The 17378-nt window shown below is 45.9% G+C and overlaps 1 protein-coding gene across 1 annotated transcript in view; it reads left to right on the top strand.

Annotated features, from left to right (window-relative positions):
* vps13b (vacuolar protein sorting 13 homolog B) overlaps positions 1-17378 on the top strand; it is a 324029-nt gene that overhangs the window by 76843 nt on the left and 229808 nt on the right. Inside the window, exons 18-19 of the mRNA XM_079275924.1 lie at positions 4899-5033; positions 5370-5549. Of these exons, the coding sequence (XP_079132050.1) occupies positions 4899-5033; positions 5370-5549 (315 nt within the window). The remainder of the gene's footprint in view (positions 1-4898; positions 5034-5369; positions 5550-17378) is intronic.

Here is a 17378-nt window from a genome sequence, read left to right as displayed (position 1 = left end):
GCGCTGCTCTGGGTCAACAAGCTCCTGTAGTTTGTCCTCTGCCTGTGGAAACCTATTCAAACCTTTTGTTGAAAAAAAAGTTCTGCAACTGTTGCAAATTTGCATCACTGCCGGTTTGAGAATTTTTGATTCGAAACATTCGCAGGCGAGTTGACCCAGTTGCTGATATAAAGTTTTGTTTCCACAAAAACGCTCCATCAATTGAACACGTCTCTACCATCCTAAGAAACATTGTCTGGTAGCATATAAACAAGATTTTACTTCAAAGTGATGCGTCTGCCCTGCAGACCCGTGCTCACCGACTGCCAAAGCTGCTCTCGTCTCAAATTGAACTGCGGGACCGAAACCACTACTGGTTCACCTTGTCTGTTTTTCTGCATGTGTCTGTATTTTCGCTGTGTGTCAGTGCTGGGCACGGCGCCAGCAGACCTCCTGCTCCTACTTACTGCTTCTACTTCAGCCCTTCCTGACTTAGGAGAGACAGTTATTGTTTCTGCATCAGCACTTAATGGCTCAGCTGGCTGCTTTTGGGTCTACCCAACTTGTCCATGTCTACCTCTCTTTCTGTCAGCCCCCCGTGGCTGCCGTGGGCCCGTTGCCAGACTTTGAGCTTTTAGCACTTTAGGTTCTCTTTCCTTCCCTGTCTGTCTTTGTCTCACTCCTTGTCCATTAGGGCTTGGCGATAGTGTACATCCTCGTGTCAGCTGATCGTCGTCACATTTAAAACGGATCTTTAATGCATTAATACGTGCAGGGGAACTCTTCACTCATGACTCTAATGTGACTGAGTGGAGGTGTTATACCTTGAATCATAACACAGCTTTAGTAGCTGACTTAGCACATGCTGTACCTTACTATCGTTCTATTTGTGCTCGTGCTTCACCGTTACAGTCGCTTGGGTTAAAATAACCATGGAAGTTATGTGACAACTCATTTATCATTGCCTTCTCGTTGGGAACGAACAGCGGTCTCCTGTCTGAAAGGTCGCTGGTTGCTGGACCCATCTGTGTGTGCTTTTGTTTTCTTTACACTTCCTCGATCATGATCATGTGGATAACATAGAAAATAATATCCACACATCCCTGCGCTCTATTTGACGTGGGTTTAGCTATGAATACTGGATGAGACCTGGAAGTATCCTGGCTTAATTTCCTTAGCATCAGAAGTGAAACTTGCGGAGTGTTCCTGAGGTATTATCACAAGTGTTTTGTGAATGCAGGCCAACACAAACACAGTGCGTCCTGTTTTAGAATGTAGCCTTGCCTGGTCTGGCGTTACGGGCAGGCAACTTTCCCATACCATTCCTCAAAGCAGTGAGCTGGACATGTTGGAATGTGTAAAGCATGGCAACTCTGCAGATGTCCCGCACACACACCGAGACATGTGCACGCCAACTATTAAGGTATGCAGAGAGCAAAGAAAAGCAGCCCTCACATCCCATATTGCCCCATCCATGTGTGTTTTCTCTCTTTTTTAAAAATCTGTTCTGTCTTTCTTTTTCTTTCTGTCCTCAGTATTCCTTCACTGACTTTCCATCCCTCCTTCCCCTCGTGTTTTCCACACTTGTTCACGGCGCTCAGGATGGCAAATCCAGCTGCCCACAGTTGTCCTCGCACTGTTTGATGGAGTGCTGTAGCCTCTGGCCCCTAGCTGTGTGTTTATGTACTTCTTGCACCTGCCCTCGCTTGAGGAGTAACGGCACCACACACATTCACTCACTCATACACTCAATCTCACACACACACACACACACGTCTGGCTGCAACACACAGACACACACACAAATGCGTCTTGCATACATAAACCAAAGTGAATACCACTGTTAAGTCGACAAACTACCAACCGCTGTGTTTTTCCCTCTTCCTGCGTACCCCACTTTTTTTTTATTTTTATAGTCTAACAGCTGGGCAATACATTGTCCAGAGCCCCCCCACGCAACCACCAACCACCCCAGCAGGTGCACCGTGCCCTCTAGGACATCTACGTGGGCAACGTGGGATAGTGATACGCCTAGTTCCATTTATCAAAGAGTAAATAGAGCAGGGGGAACGGCCCCTGCTCAGTTCCAGATTGATCTTGCGCTTTCAACATCTCCATCTTTTCCTAAAGGAATGAAGTACTCAAGGGAGCAGGCAGCGTATGTGGAGGCCTACTCATCACTGTTGCAACCATTTCTCCTTCAGGACTGTTTTGAAAAAGGCCAATCGGTCACTGGGTCTGGATATCCGCTCTCCACCATATTCTGGGTACTTCAAGGGTCATGTGTTTCTCGGTTCACCGAGACGCACTCCATAATAAAGCCAGAAGTCTGGTGCAGTACTTTTATGGCATGTGTATGTAAGCTATATTGTTTCCAGGCAGGGCAGCCCAGCTTAATGTAGAGCCTATGTCTTTCTCTATCTCTCCCTCTGGTACTGGATCACATCAAATAACCCAAATGTCTGTATGTGCATATTTGAGCTTGCACATGCATGCCTCTCTAAAAATGGTCAATAGGGTCACTATTTCTTCTGAAAAATCATTGTGTAAAAAGATAGGCCCATGACTCATCTAAAACACTGCTTTAACTGTTCTCTGAAACAATATGTGTGCTTCTATGTTCTTTGTATGTTGTATGACCACAACAACAAAGCCACAAATGAATCCTTGTGGTCCTTAATTCTTTAACAGATTCATCATTTTGCCAGTCGTGTCCTTTCTTTGAACAGTAATTAAAGGTATGTGTCGGGCTTTACCTATCCCTTAAAAACACAGTGATATTTCTGCACGCAACATATAGTGCAGCGGAAATATTCCACCAGATCTGCACTTCACATGGAACATCTGTCCTGTAGAGAAGCAGGTAACTGGAGCCACAGAGGGACACACAGCACCGCTCTGTTTGACCTTCAGATACATTAAGGGGCAGGGGGGGAGACAGAGGGAGGGTTATTAACATCCCCATCTTCCATCTGGGCTGATGGAGGGCCTCTCAGACAGCAGGTGAAGAGGTTGCTGGGTAATTTGTCTCAGAGAGAGAAAGGGAGAGGAGGGAAGTCAGCGGTTAGGGATTTTAGCAATTGGCAGTAATTCTCCAGGTTAAATGTGCCGTGTGTACACGCTTGTGTCTACTTGAATCCACACTGCCTGCTGGTTTACATTCAAGCTACTACTCCAACTATTAGCTGATTGGGAATAACAACTGCAAACAGAGCTACGACGTGCTCTTTTTTGTGTTAAACAACCTTCCCAACCTAAGCAAGTCAAAATGTGTAGTGATTTGACCGTACAGACAGAGGAAAGGGGGGAGGAGATAAGTGGGGAGTAAGAAGAGTTTATTTACAGTTAGAAGAGTTAAATAGTAACCAATGTAAGACAGGAAGTCAGAGAGTAAGTGGATGTAGATGAAAGAAAACTTTAAGATGTCCCGACCAGCTTCTTTTTTTCTGGTAGCTTCGGGAACTGGTACCAAATAATGACCTGTTGTGCTTTCATAGCCGCACCAGTAGGCAGTACATCCCTGGTGTCCATCTGCTTCATTTGCTCTGATCACCTTTCCTGTGTTTGTGTTTATATTTGACTTGCGAGCTCCTCTTTGCCCCACCGATCTGTGAACTCAGTCAGAAAGTACTGCGGACACTTGTAGGAGATGAAGTGCTATCGCCGTTAAAAAAAAAAGGGGGGGGGGATTACTGTGAGAAGCGAAGCCTTGCTGGAACAGGTGATGTAAGAATTTGATGTGCTCCCTGGAAGAATGTAGCATGTGATGGATGGGTCCTCCTCTCCTCTCTCAACAGGCGCTTTGGCACCAAACGCCCCAAAACTCTGCAGTATCTTTTAGCCGTCCAGCCATTCCTCCCTCCTCCTCTTATGTGTTTGAAACAGCCTCTCACCATAGGAATAACATTGACATATCATAATGACCAGTGTGTAATCTACCCCCCACCACCACACTCCTTCACACAGTGCAAACAGTTTCATTTTGGTTCTTCCACACTGTGCTGCCATTAGGAGAACTACTCGTAGAGCGAGGAGCACTAGGCTCCTGTGATGTAATGCTGCTGTTAGGTGAGTTGTAGTTGACACTAAGCTGGATGATGGTGGGACTGCATTGGATATTGTTTTGGAAAGATATATCCTTTATATTGGCCCATTACTCACACTCCTAATAGTCCCTGTTATTCAACTGAAAGTCATTCAACCCAGTAGATTTAGTGGGAACTTGTAAAACATTTAAAACGGGCACTTCACAATTTAAGGTTGTTTTTTTAATGTCTTTTTATACCCTTGCGGGTCACTTTTGTAATACCTTATGGCTGTGACTGTTGAGACGTTGCTGCATCCAAAAGTCCCATCAGTGTACTGTAAATGCTCCCACAGGAAGCTTTCTAAGTCCAGAGGGATCAAAATACAAATACAATGTACCGCTTTTAAATCGCACCCTGTCAGTTTGTACCCACATAGAAGTAAAGCATTAAGTCATAAATATTTCAAATGTGTTAGGGACTGACAGAGACTGTAGCAGAACGAAGACGTCAGGTGCTGATGAAGGCGTATCAAACATGATAGTAAAATGTGTTCTTTATTTATTGTAGCTTTGGGCCAAACTCGAACAGCTTACTATAATATCTAAAAGTGTTTTTGTCATTTTGGTACGGAGACACACCAACAGGTTAACCTTGCAAACAGAGGGCACCACCAGTATCCCTGTGAGAGGCGAGATAAACGCCTGGTGTTGGTGATATCAGCGTTCCGGAGCACCTGGTTTCTCACAACTCTGGGAGAGACGGACAGAGAGGGAAAGAAAGGGGTCAAGACCAATTAAAGGCCAATCAAGTGTTAAACGAAGCCATGGCAGCGGTGTGTAAACCTTCCCGGACTGCACTTCATTTTCACTCCGTTTGTGTTTTTTTTATTAGGTGTGAAGTCTCCGGGCCCGTCACCGACCCTCGAGGGCTCGGTCCAAAACCTGGAGCTGAAGCTCTGCAGCCGTGCGACGGTGAAATGCGCCTCGGGAACCGTGGGAGCCATAAAAGTGTGCGCCAGGACCCCAGGTGTGTGCAGCTGTGCCCTGTTAAAACTTTACTGCCTGTGTAGGAGGGAGAGAGCGAGACCGACTCGACTCTTCCTTTACTTTCTTTTTAAACCGTACTTTTACACACTTCGCTCTCTTTCTCCCGCTCTATCTTCATCTTGATTTCCTTCCAGCTCTGGGATTGGGTTGCTGTTTTTTCTCCCGGGGGCGCGGTCATACGGGTTTGGCATTGGGATTTTGTTTGTAATCTGTCAGGCATTAAAGCCAAGAACTGTGACTATGAATGTTTTTTTAGAAACTGTGTTCACTGGGGGACTTTCAACATCTTAATTGGCCTTTAACCCTTGTGTCTCAGGTTCGGGAGAGGGTGTTAAGGAGAAGCTGGTTCCTCTGATTCAGGGCCCATCCGACACCAAAGAACTCCACATGAGCCGCTGGCTCAACGAGATACGCAAACCTGAATCTCTGCTGGCTCCTGACCTGCTAGCCTTTTCTGTTCAGGTCCCTCAGCAAGGAGACGACTGCAGGAACTCAGGTAGAGACTTATCCAATGCTGCAACATGTTGCAAGTGCATGCACTACACAGCCTCTCCTCTCCTCTCCTTTCCCCTTTCTCTTGGCTCTCCTCTGCTCTCTTTTCCCCTGCATCTATCATTGTACATTGCTCTGTGGATGGTTGTGGACTTGTGACGGGCACTAATAGTCCATATTCCATCTCAATTATTGGTGATCTAATGCGAGAGTCTCGGTTTGTTTGGGTCGTCATATTTTCCTTCCCCCTTTAATGTCACGCAATGCCCCTTTTCAGTTATTTGTTTAGTAAAGCCGATAAGTGTTTTCCACTCCCGTATCCTTGAGGCAGGACTGGCAACGCGGCGCCTCTTTACAGGCAGCATGCATTCTCTAAACAGCAGTTAGTCTCTGTCAGCGCCGGGCCGAGCTGGCTAACAACAGCTAACCACTCCGAGGATTGCCGTGGAAGGCTGCGCTGATGTCAGGTTGCAGTTTTTGATTGCGTCCTTAGACCACGGATTATATTTCTGGTGTGTGGGTGTATGTGCGTGTGTCGTAAAGGGAGGGCGGGGGATTTTTCAGTAGCCCTGCAATTCAGATTTCAAAGCTCGGAGTGCTGTAGTGCTCAGTCGACTCTTTAGCTGGATATTTAGTGACTACAACTCTGTGCCATCTTCAGCAGTAGCCAGGTTTGTCACCGGTATTCTCTCTATAGAGCGTTCTTCTGCGAATGAGGACATGAATATCAGTACGTCATCACGAACCTCTCCTCCCCACCTGCAACTGTAACTACTTGTCTTATCAGGCAGCTCTACTGGGCTCCCCAGGACGATTGATGCCTTTGGCAGTAGATGTACTTGACGGTCTCTAAAAGGTGAGTCTCTTAAAGTACACTCTGGGCTGTTATCCCAGCAGAACAGCAGATCCATGAGAAGCCAGAGGTGACAATGTAAAACAATACACGGCCAGTATTTTCGGAGTCACAACTGTACATCACTTTTAACACAGTGCTGCGTAAAAAGCCCACAACCTGAGTCGTATCAGGCCCCGCCGGGGCCTTTAAACATGTCAGCACCGAGACGGAGATAGAGCTGGCCCTCAGGTGGTTTCAAACTGCGAGGAGAAGATCCAGATGTAGCTCAGAGCGAAGTGAAGTCAGAAGATAAGTACGCGTTGGAGACGATGGATTTGGGAGGTCGGCCCTGACCAGGGACTCCAGTCCACTGCTGTTTGAATGTCACCCCCAGTCAATCACTGTCCCATTGCTAGTGAGCAGAGGGCCCAGGACACTGCTATGGCTTGAAAAAGCATGGCAGGGTAGAGCTTACATTATACAGGCAACTCACGGTTTCACGAATGCGAGGACGTTCGTCGTATAAATATCCAGCGAGCTGCAACGACACCGGAGTAGATTTTAAAAGCAACGCTACGTTTTCTGTCGCGGGGGCTTGTTCCACCCTTCACTGCCTTCACAGACAGAGACGGATACTTTTGGGAAACTCTGGTGAATTCTATTTAGTGCACCGCCTCAGACTATTACCTTGATTTAGGGAGCATATTATTTCAGCAAAGCAATGGCTCATAAAGACAGTACGCATTTTTGAATATTAAAACCTGATCTGAACACAAACCAGAAGACTGAAAGGAAGCAAAAAAGAGGGGGAGAGGGAAAGAAGATGAAGGTGAAAAGGGAGGCGGGTGTGTGTGTGTGTGTGGGGGGGGGAGCTGACTCCCAGAAGCACTGGATATATCTCCAGCAGATGTGGAGCAGTGGAGGCCTGCACTCCTTCTCATCACTGCCTCAGAACTCTCCCCCTCTTCTGTGTTTAATGTTCTTTGTTTCTCGCTTTCTTTCTTTTTGTCTGCGTGTCTCTTTCGTCTCTGAACCTCGTTTGTTGTTTTTGATCTGAAATCTAGTCTGTCTCTCCCTCTTTCTGTTCTTCAAGCATGCATCTCTGTTCCTTTCTTGTTTGTTAGAAGTCTGTCGAGGCATTAATTCCTCATGGCTGGTGGGAGGCACAAAGGAACAAACTCAAATGAATAAAGAGCAATTTGAAGCAACATTTTCACTTTTCACATGTTTAATACAAAACACTGCAGAACAGCTGACACCACACACACACACACACACACACACACACACACACACACACACACACACACACACACACACACACACACACACACACACACACACACACACACACACACAGAGTATTTCTGCCAGAAACATTTGCATTATATCTGCAATATACCTGTCAATGCAACCAGCAGTGCGGCTTGACAGTAACAATATCACCAGACTGGAACGTTTCTCTCTCTGTCTGCACGTGTGTGTGTTGTGTCAAACACGCTGTTGAAGGAAGAGCTTGCAAAGTTAGTGTGTGTGTGTGTGTGTGTGAGTGTGTGCGAAGGCATTTTTGGGTGTCTACTTATAGGCCTGTGTTTTGTGGTCAGGCTTACATCAAAGCTCTTGGTCAGTCCACATGTCCCATGTCCCCGCTGTCATCCGGAGGGTGACTGGGAGCCTGTTAGAGCAGCGCTAATGGAATGATGGATGCAACGCCTCATTCAGCCGGAGATGAAAGGTGGAGCAGCACCACTCCAAATGGGCTGCACCCTTTCGCTCCCAAAAGGCCCGACTCTAGGCGCTCAACGTTTTTTTGTGATCATGACATTTCTGAATTGCTGGAGCACTTGGCCTCGGCATCAAACGCATTTTATTCCTCCCATGTGGCTCCGTTGATTCCATTTAGTGAATTCTTAAAGCGTGATCGTTCTACATGGAGCGTAGGGCCGGCGGAGTAAGAGGAAAGCTCACTCCTTACACCATAGACATGCCGAAAACATTAAGACATAATGAGCCGCAATCAACTTTTATATTTCATTTTTCATTTGATTCGTCGCTTCTGTTTTTTTGCAGGGATGCAACGTGAAAGCACAGCAGTGCTGTGGGATCCGTCCGCCCAATTCTCAAAGCATGTTTATTTAAGGGGGGGGGGGCATCGATCAACCAGCGTGTCGCCACTGAAGTGTTTGAGTTCATATGTTCACATGCCATGGCGCTTTCTCGTATGTGCCTTATTCTTGGTGCAGGTGATTGACTGCGGTTGATCGTAAGTGGAGGGAAGTCCTGCCTTCAGGGTTTCCCCACTGGTCGTGTATGTGTGATCCCTGCGTTGTCCCATTTATTAGAGGACGTGACAGGCTCTGGAAATTGCCAGCGCTTTCCTTATGGATCCTTTAATTCATCCCAGAGGCCATTTCCTCCATGTCTTACATTTTCCTTTTTCTTTTCTTAGAGCTCAGAAAGGCCCAGATCTTCTCAGGTCTCCTCTGATACAATACAGCTAGATTCTTCACCAACAGCCAATCACACGAGTCTCTAGAGAGCACTCGTGTCTTGACCTCTTTCTATGAAACAGTTGTCGGCCTGAAATATTTTCAGAACAAACCCCAAAGCCCATCGGGGAATGTTCACTTTCATGTCACTGAAGAAACGGTAGTTTAGATAATCAAGCGCGTTTTAACGGCAGCTTTCACACACGTTTTAATCGACTCTCTATATCGCTCTCTGTTTCTTTCAAATGCGGCCAGTGACATCTGTTTTCTGTCTAATTGTTTACCAGTGAAAACGAAATTCCAGCTTACTTAGAAAATGAAGAGATTTGGTGAGAGTCCCCATACACTTGCAGAACTCCTGCGGATCCAGACCAATGTGTTTTCGTTCAACGGATTTGAGGTTGGAACATTCTAATAAATTAAACGCAATTAAAGGCGTGGGTTTTAACGTAGAAGAACTGAGCAGCCCTGCTTTGAAACGCCCTCTTTTATAGATCCTAAGGCGTATAGCCATTTTTATATCATGCCGTTAACCCTTCGCATCGCAACTTGACAGTCCTAGATCATTTCTCCTAATTGAGCGGCTGTTCCAGATAAGAACATTTTTTTGGCAGTAGCACCAAAACAAAGTGGTCTCCCCACTTTTTTCTTTTAATGTGATTCATGCATGCGCTCTCCCAACCAACAATGAACAATCAATGGCATTGTTGAGCGAGGGACGGAGCAGGAGGAGTCTGACTCGGGGTGAGGCGGTCACTTTGACGGCACGGCGGGCAGCGATCCAGGTTGGCAGGCTGGATCAGAGGGGCACAGGTTAGTCTTCCACATGGGCCCAACTGAGAGCCAGGGACATGTCATCCTGCACTAGCACACACCTGAGTTCCTCGACTGATATTAGATCTATGAATTATTTGTGGATTTAATAAGTCGAGCAAAGATCACAAGGACCAGAAATCCTTGGCTGTGTCATTCCAAGTGACCCCCTGAGTGTAAATTATCACTACCGCTCAAAAGACAGCTTGATCATCTCGATCCACTTTGGCTGGCTGGCTGGCTGGCTGCAGGTGTCCCCCCACCCCCTGACTTGCATCAGGGGAGGAGGGACCAACGGGTCGGGTGGGCTTAATGATCACAGAAGACAAAAAAGTGAGGGATAGCATGTGTTTTCCCCAGGCACGCCAGCAGCTGCGAGACAATGATTTATGCTTTTCTCAGAACTCTGGGATCTCAAAATGTTACATTTAATCAAGCGCACTGAGAGCAGAGCAAATGTTAAAGATGTTCCCCATAAAGCCCTCCAGTTTTGATCTCTTTACCATGCCATGGGAGCTGTGGGAATAGGGGAACAAAGCGATCTTTAATCTTAATTTAAACATATTTGAGGGAATTATGAAAGCTACATGGAATTAATCCTTGGAGAATTCCCCGGGCATGGTAATACTAAACATATTTCGTTTCCTAATAGATATTAAAGCTGTTTTCTCCTCAATTACTGTTCATATTCGACAGATGGAAGCAGGAAAATGTTCCAGAGGTTCAAGATTTATACGGAATTTAGTCCGCTTTTCAACGCTGAACCACTTTGTTTACACTGTAACATAATGAATCTACCGTTTTTAAAGAAAACAAAATATGTTCCCACTGGCAGTTAGTGTCAATACTTGCACAAATTCACCAACACGGTTTATTTAGAACCATTAGTTTGAGTGTCTATCCACATATGTGAGAGACCTGTCCACAGCAGTCACAAACAGGTGGGATCTTACAGTCAGACTAATGAGAGCAGGTGGGAATGAAGCGCCACCTGACTTTGATCTGACCGTTTCTCACACACACACACACGCACGCTGCACGCTCACATGCGTACGCTTGGAAACACTTGCTGATCTCCCCGCCTCGTCTCTGAAGCCGTGGCCTGCGAGCGGGCTGCTCCGACACCGTAGATGGGGTGTGAATTGTGGGATCTCCCTTGGTAGCCTCCTCAATTACAATCTTTCAAAGGCCTGCCGTGCTTTCGTACGTCCATCTATCATGCTCCTTTTCCCTCCTTTGCATGTGTTCACTCACTCCATTGAGTGTTAAATCAACAGTCTGGCTTTGTCTTAGGCAGCAGCTTGATGGCTTTAAGCTGCTTGCCTGAACTTTCTCTGGCTGATGGACCTACAGTAGACCAAACGCTACTAAAAATACATTTATTTTACATCCTTGTGAGAAAGCACGAGAGGAAAATTCTTAAGCTAGTCTTGTAAGTAATGTGATAAGCTTTGTAGCAGTTGGGAACTGACCAAAACGTTTTTGAACACATATTTGATAGACAAGTACTTACATTAGAGTGTGACTGGGAAATAATCTGCATATATACAGTATATATGTATACAGCATGCAAATTAAAATGGGTCCCTTCTCAATGTTACGTTTAATTCAGGTGCATGAAACTGGGCCGTAAGGGCTTGTTCCTTTTGTTTATTTGCTTAAGCACTTCATAACTTCCTCGACAGTCTGTTTAATCTTCAAGGCAGCCGCTCTCATCGTGTCTCGTCAGTCAGTGTGTGAAGCGGAGCAGGTAATGCGGAGATTAGACCCGAGGGAACCCACTCAGATCATTCAGGTCAATCACGGCCCATTACTGGAGCTGTTCATCTGTGAAGTGTCGGGCTACTTAGGCCACTCTCACAGTGCTTAAAGCCCGGCTGGAGTGTGAGGCTGAGGGGCAGGGGGCAGCGACTGGGTACAAGGGGCCGAGGGCCGAGGCTGGAGACGGGGCTGGCTCGGAGTGTGACTGGGGCTAAAGCTGCCGTTTGGGCTAGCCTCCGCCCTTGCATGATATCACTGCTCCCATGTGGCCGCTTGGCATCGGCCATTTTACATCTCAGATTATCTCAGTTGCAGATTATAAATGGACAGAGGTTGGGGTTTGTGCCGGAGAGTAGATGGAAGCAAATGATCCCTGTGGGGGACAGTTGGTCATAGCAACAGTAAAGAAACATAAATAGGAGTGTCAAACATAACACAGCTAAGAGCTAGCAACGGCAGGACAGATATTGTAAACATGAATCAATGAAAATGGTGGTGATTTCTAGCATATATCAGACGGTGGTCATGAAGCAGGGAGCTTTAGCAGCTCTGCGTGTAGGACTGGGCTGAAGCTGACTGCAGCTTAGGGAACACAGTGGTCAAACGAGAGGCTTTTTCTGCTGTTAGCTGTCACAGTTAGGCACCACGGTGGTGTGTAAGTGAGTCAGATAGAGATGAAGATTTAGCCTTTGAGTGTGAAGAGAGGTCACTCTGGGTCACCGCCGTTCTACTTCTAAAAGCGCTCGTCCATGTCGGCCGGGGTCCGAGGGAAGGAGAGAAGAAGCGTTTATTAGACCGTGTGACAGTGGAGCTGATATTAGCTCATCAGCTTCATTAAGAAGAGCTCTGTACAATACATTCAAAGAATGTACACATTTTCCTTTAGCTTGTTAGCTGAACACAAAAACGATAATCTCTCTATAAGGCAGCTGAGATGGACACTTGGGAAAGCAGCTGTCTGCCAGCTCACATGAGACACACAGTACTGTTGGTCGGACTTAAAGCTTAGCTTTCCTTGAGAACACTGATGTCATCTTTAGGTTGATAGATAGAAGCTCAGGTCGTCTGCAGGCCTCTTTTACATGTTTCTATGCCGGTATTTATCAGGGTCATTCTCTGGAAGCCATCACGGAGCAGAGAAGCAGAAGGAAGCGTGGTAGTGTTCAGAACGTCTTCTGTTCCTGCAGCAGTTAGGACTTTCAGCTCCGTTTCCACCATTCATTCCTTCTGTATGCAGCTGTGGTCGTCTGCATGCTGTTAGCGTGGTTGGACATTAGCCTTTTATGTCTTTTGCGACATGTCTGTTTGGCAACAGATGAGCATCATCTCATTCAATGTTAAGTTTTTTTCATGTTCTACTCAAACACCTGAAGTAGTCTCGCTTGTAGCCTTTTCCTGCGTCTCTGTTTCTCCTCTCTGTGGGGACGGGGGAGATGCTCGCCCTTGGTTACTCAGCAGCTGGAAAATAGTAATCTAGCTTGTCAGCTACTGGGCGTAATGTAATTCCCAGGGCGCCCTGATTCATTTCCCGCTAAGGTGCAATTCATTTTTAATGTTTGTCAGTGAGGCATTCAGTGAAGAGCCCAACTCAAGTCCCCCCCCCCCCCCAGTTCTATACACACCCATCATTTCAAATTCCCATGTGACTGCAGAGTTATTACAATGAGTAATTACAAGTTACGCTCTTTAGTAAGAGAGAGGGAGGGAGAGTACTTGCCAGCTGTATCCTTTAAGTTTATTCATTCATCATTAGCAATTAAAGAAGATGGTAATTAGTGCAGTTTTCACTAGTTTTAAAGCTGAAACACGTAGTACATGCTATGTATGCTGACCGTGTGCTAGTGGACAGTGTAATCCCAGCTCTACTGTGCAGCCTACAGGCTGTGTACACACTTTATCCCGTTCTGGGCTGAGTAGCAGGTCATTTTAGTTAACCTTATCTAATTGAACGTTGTCACCGGTTCAGAGGTCGCCACATTCCACTCTGTCGGATCAAACGTCGCGCAGCGCAATCAAAACAATTTGCTTCCCCCCAGATCACCGAATCAGCGGCTGTGTGGGGTTTTACTCTCTCAAATTAGAAGAGGATAACGTCCACACCAGAACACTGTCTTTAGTTCTGCACATTTCAATTAGCTGAGTTAGATCTACCTTCTGTGTGTTGTGCCAAGTTTCAAACTATCACAATATACTTGCGTTTATTCTTTCTTATATGTTATTTAACAATCATTGAAGTATTTGTGTAGGTTTGGATTGGATTAACATGATTTGACATGAAATTCACTCTTTATGTCACTGATGTTTTGATAGCTCATGATAAAGCGTACAGATGTGCTGATGCGACAGGCTGTGGTTCAGCACTTGCCCTGTGATTTCCCTTTCCAGTGCCTCTCCATCTGTGCTGACAGGCAAACATCTCTCTGTGGTGGCTCCCTGTTCGTCACCACTTAGTTTACCAGTGTCTCAGTGTCTGTCTGCGAGCCATGCTTCTGTCTCTCATCTCTCCATTATTGCCACCCCGGCTATGAGTGAGATCAACCACCAACTCCTCGCATTATTAGATGCTGGTTACTGATTCATAGTCCCCCAGAGTCACACACAGGCTAACCGGAGTTCAGAGCGGATGCCCGAATCGGCAGTATTGAAGCTCGCTGGCTGCAGTTTTCTGTGCCGGTAGCCAAACCAATATGTGCCTCACCGCTTGAGTGGCCATCAGAAAACACGCGGTGGGCGTGGGAAGGGGATGAGAGCCCATTAGCTTCTTCACAGCTCAGCTGCCGCGGCGCTCCTCCTCCCTCGTACCTCCCCCAGCTCCCACTCCTCTCCTGTCCAGCGCTCCACACTCATTTTCCCAGGCTGCACGGTTGGCCATATCAAGCCCTGTGTGCACACAGTGGGCAAAAGGTTTACCACGCAGGACTGCAGCAGCGTTAGCTCTTCAAAAGAAGAAACAAAAGAAAGGGGAACATATGAAAGTTAAGGGGCTAAGTACAGTGCCACATGAAGCAGCAGTGGTGAGGATGAAGAGATGAGAAGGCGGTGGAGGGGAAGAGGAGTTGAAATGGGTGAAAAGGGATACGAGTGTAGATTCTTGGAAATGTCTTTTGATGCCGATGTGGGTATTATTTCTGGAGCACTGTGTTAAGACACAATTAATTAGGCTAATGGCGGTGATGGGGCTGTGGTGTAGGTTGTGGCCGGATGGCGGTGGCGGCGAGGGAGATTTCTCACAGAATAAAAAAAAGGCGAAGTAATTAAGAGAATCAGCCAGTAGGAACCAGACCGGGGGGGTTAAATAAGGCTCAGTCAAGAATGGAATGTGACACAAGCCACACTAATGTCGAATTCTCACCATGGCTTACTCTCACCCACTCTCGTTCACACGCACACGCACACACACGACTCTCAATAGTACACATTACAAGGCCTTTGGCTCTTTTTCAGGGTTGGCTCGTGTTCAAAAACACTAAGAGCCAGTAGAGGAGCACAGTTTAGCATCATGTGTTCCTGAGAGGGACATAAAAGATGAAGACAAAGTAGTTCATGCAAGGTTTTGATCGCCGCATACGCTAGTTTCTTTCTCTCTGTCGTCCCAAAAGAGCTGTGATTCGTCCCGGTGACAGACTGAATGGCTTCTCAGAGTTCTGCACTCCATTGCCACATATTTATCCCCAAAATTTGGACACACTGTCACAGCGTGTCCCCAAACCCTTGTGTGTGTGTGTGTACATATGTGTATATATATATATATATACACACACACACACACTTGTAGTATTTATAAGGAGACATGAAGTAGGAGATCTTTGTGTGTTTTTAAAAGTAAGTTTGGAATGAATGACATCATTTGATGTTTCCTAAATTGTTTGCCTTACTTTGCTTCCATTTTATTTATGAACATACTAAACTCTCTGCATTTGGCAAGCAAGATGTCGTAATTTAGTTTTTTTCTGCTCTGCGGTCCGTTTCTTACCCGACTGTCAGATTGTTCATAAGCAAGAAAAATATCTCAATTGGATTTGAACTGGCCTAAACCTTTTGCTTGTTTGTTTTGTATGCTAAGGTGCTTTTTGAAGCAGAATGCTACACGGTATATTAATCTCTCTCTATATATGACTCTATGTCTGTGACGTTTTCCACTATGCAGCAGTTGGCTGTAATATCACTGTGTGGTGTCACATTCACGTCACAACAATCATTCAGATAAATTGTTTTGAAAACATTGAAATAGATTTCAAAGTCTTGGACAGGACTAACATCATACAGCCCTGCTCATTAACTTGTGCTTTGCTGACATGGAACGTCTCTGTGATGAATGAGACTTATGAATCTTATTGAATCATTCAGTTCACTGCAGTCAAACTCAAATACTGTGCAGCGGCTTTTCGCTGTCTACCTGGTGGTGAGCTTCTAGAGACTGATCTTTCTGATGTTTACTCTTGGCTGGGTGAAAGGTGCTGTAAGGTACAGTGCTGTACTGTGCATGGGTCTGCTCTTCAAGTTAAAGCTTTACATATTACATTCTACGTTTGTATATGCTTCGAGGCATACAGCTTGAGGAGGTGATGCATCACAGAAACACATCAATGCCTTCGTTAAACCAGTCAATAAACACAGATGCAGACAGTTGAGCCAGCTTTTGCACTTTCACCTGACGTTTGTTCTTTAAAAAAAAAGGAAAAAGCCTGTTGCCCTCGTCCACAGTCCTACAGTAGAGACACATCTGAAGTTTGTATAGCTACTGCTAGATAGCTTATTGAGAATTATAGTAAAAAAGACTTGACGCCTTTATTAAGGGTTTCCAGGTAGATCTGCAAGTGTGTGTTGCTAGCTCAGCTGTGCTCATATAGGAACATGGACTGTGTGGAGCCAGCTATGCGTAATAACCCTGTGAACTACTTCCGCTCATAACAGATATGACAATTTATGAGCAGAGGTTTATGTAAAGCCTGCAGACGGGTATTGCTTTGTACACATCAGACATGGAAATGTGTAATAAGCATTTGCCAAATACTATGGTTGACATATACAGTGACATGCACAAACAGACGGGCGTGAGGCAGTGAGCCGTTTAAGAGGTTCAGCTCAGCTCTGGTTAATGATGGCCAGAGGCGGTGGCTGCTCAGTACCCTGCTTTATGTCAACCTGTCCACTGCTGACCCGGGACGGCAGGAGTCACTGCTCCTCCGCTGCTTTTCCTGTTCGGGCTGATTAAGGCAGAAAAAAGATAATAACAAGAAGAATTCTTTTTCGTTTATTTATCAAATGTTCCCTTCCCAAAAATCACTTGGATTCATAGAATTAACTTTTTAATTATAATAATTCCATTACTATTTTTTATTTTCAATATATATTCATCTTTTTTAAGCTTTGGGAAATAATCTGTTTGATATTGTGTCTCATAAGTAAATAGATAAGTGTATTGATTTAAATGTGTCATTGTCAGTGGTTTAGTGTGTCCAGACCAGGTCCGGATCCCTGTGTGCTGCCCCCCTTCCTCTTCTTCATCACGCCCCCCCCCCCCCCCCCCCCAAACCGTACAACTGCTCCTAGCCCCGGCCTGTCACCCTCCACCCTCTCACCCCACTTAACCTTCACTCACTCTCCTGCCAGGTTGGGCAGGAATGTTAATGGAAGCTGTCCATGTGAACAGATCTGGAAGGTCCATCCAAGGGAAGGCTTTAGTGACAGAGGCTCTGGCCCAGAGAGAGTTATGGTGTCTTGGGTGAGGAGAGCATCCTCCTCCCTTGGCCCCTTCAGCCTCTCCTGGTAACCCGAGGCCGAGTGTTTCTGTCGGCCTTGTGACTGGTCATCTTCAACTCAACTTTTATGGCCACGTGTCATTCAGACTCTGAGCACTTATTTTTCTCTCTGTCCCTCTATTACACAAAGAAACTTAATTTGTAGCTTCTCCACCTCTGTTTACCTTCTCTAA

Source organism: Melanostigma gelatinosum, assembly GCF_949748355.1.
Source record: "Melanostigma gelatinosum genome assembly, chromosome: 9".
NCBI lineage: Eukaryota > Metazoa > Chordata > Actinopteri > Perciformes > Zoarcidae > Melanostigma > Melanostigma gelatinosum.
The sequence above is the reverse complement of the archived record's forward strand: the minus strand, read 5'-3'. Positions and strand labels throughout refer to the sequence as shown.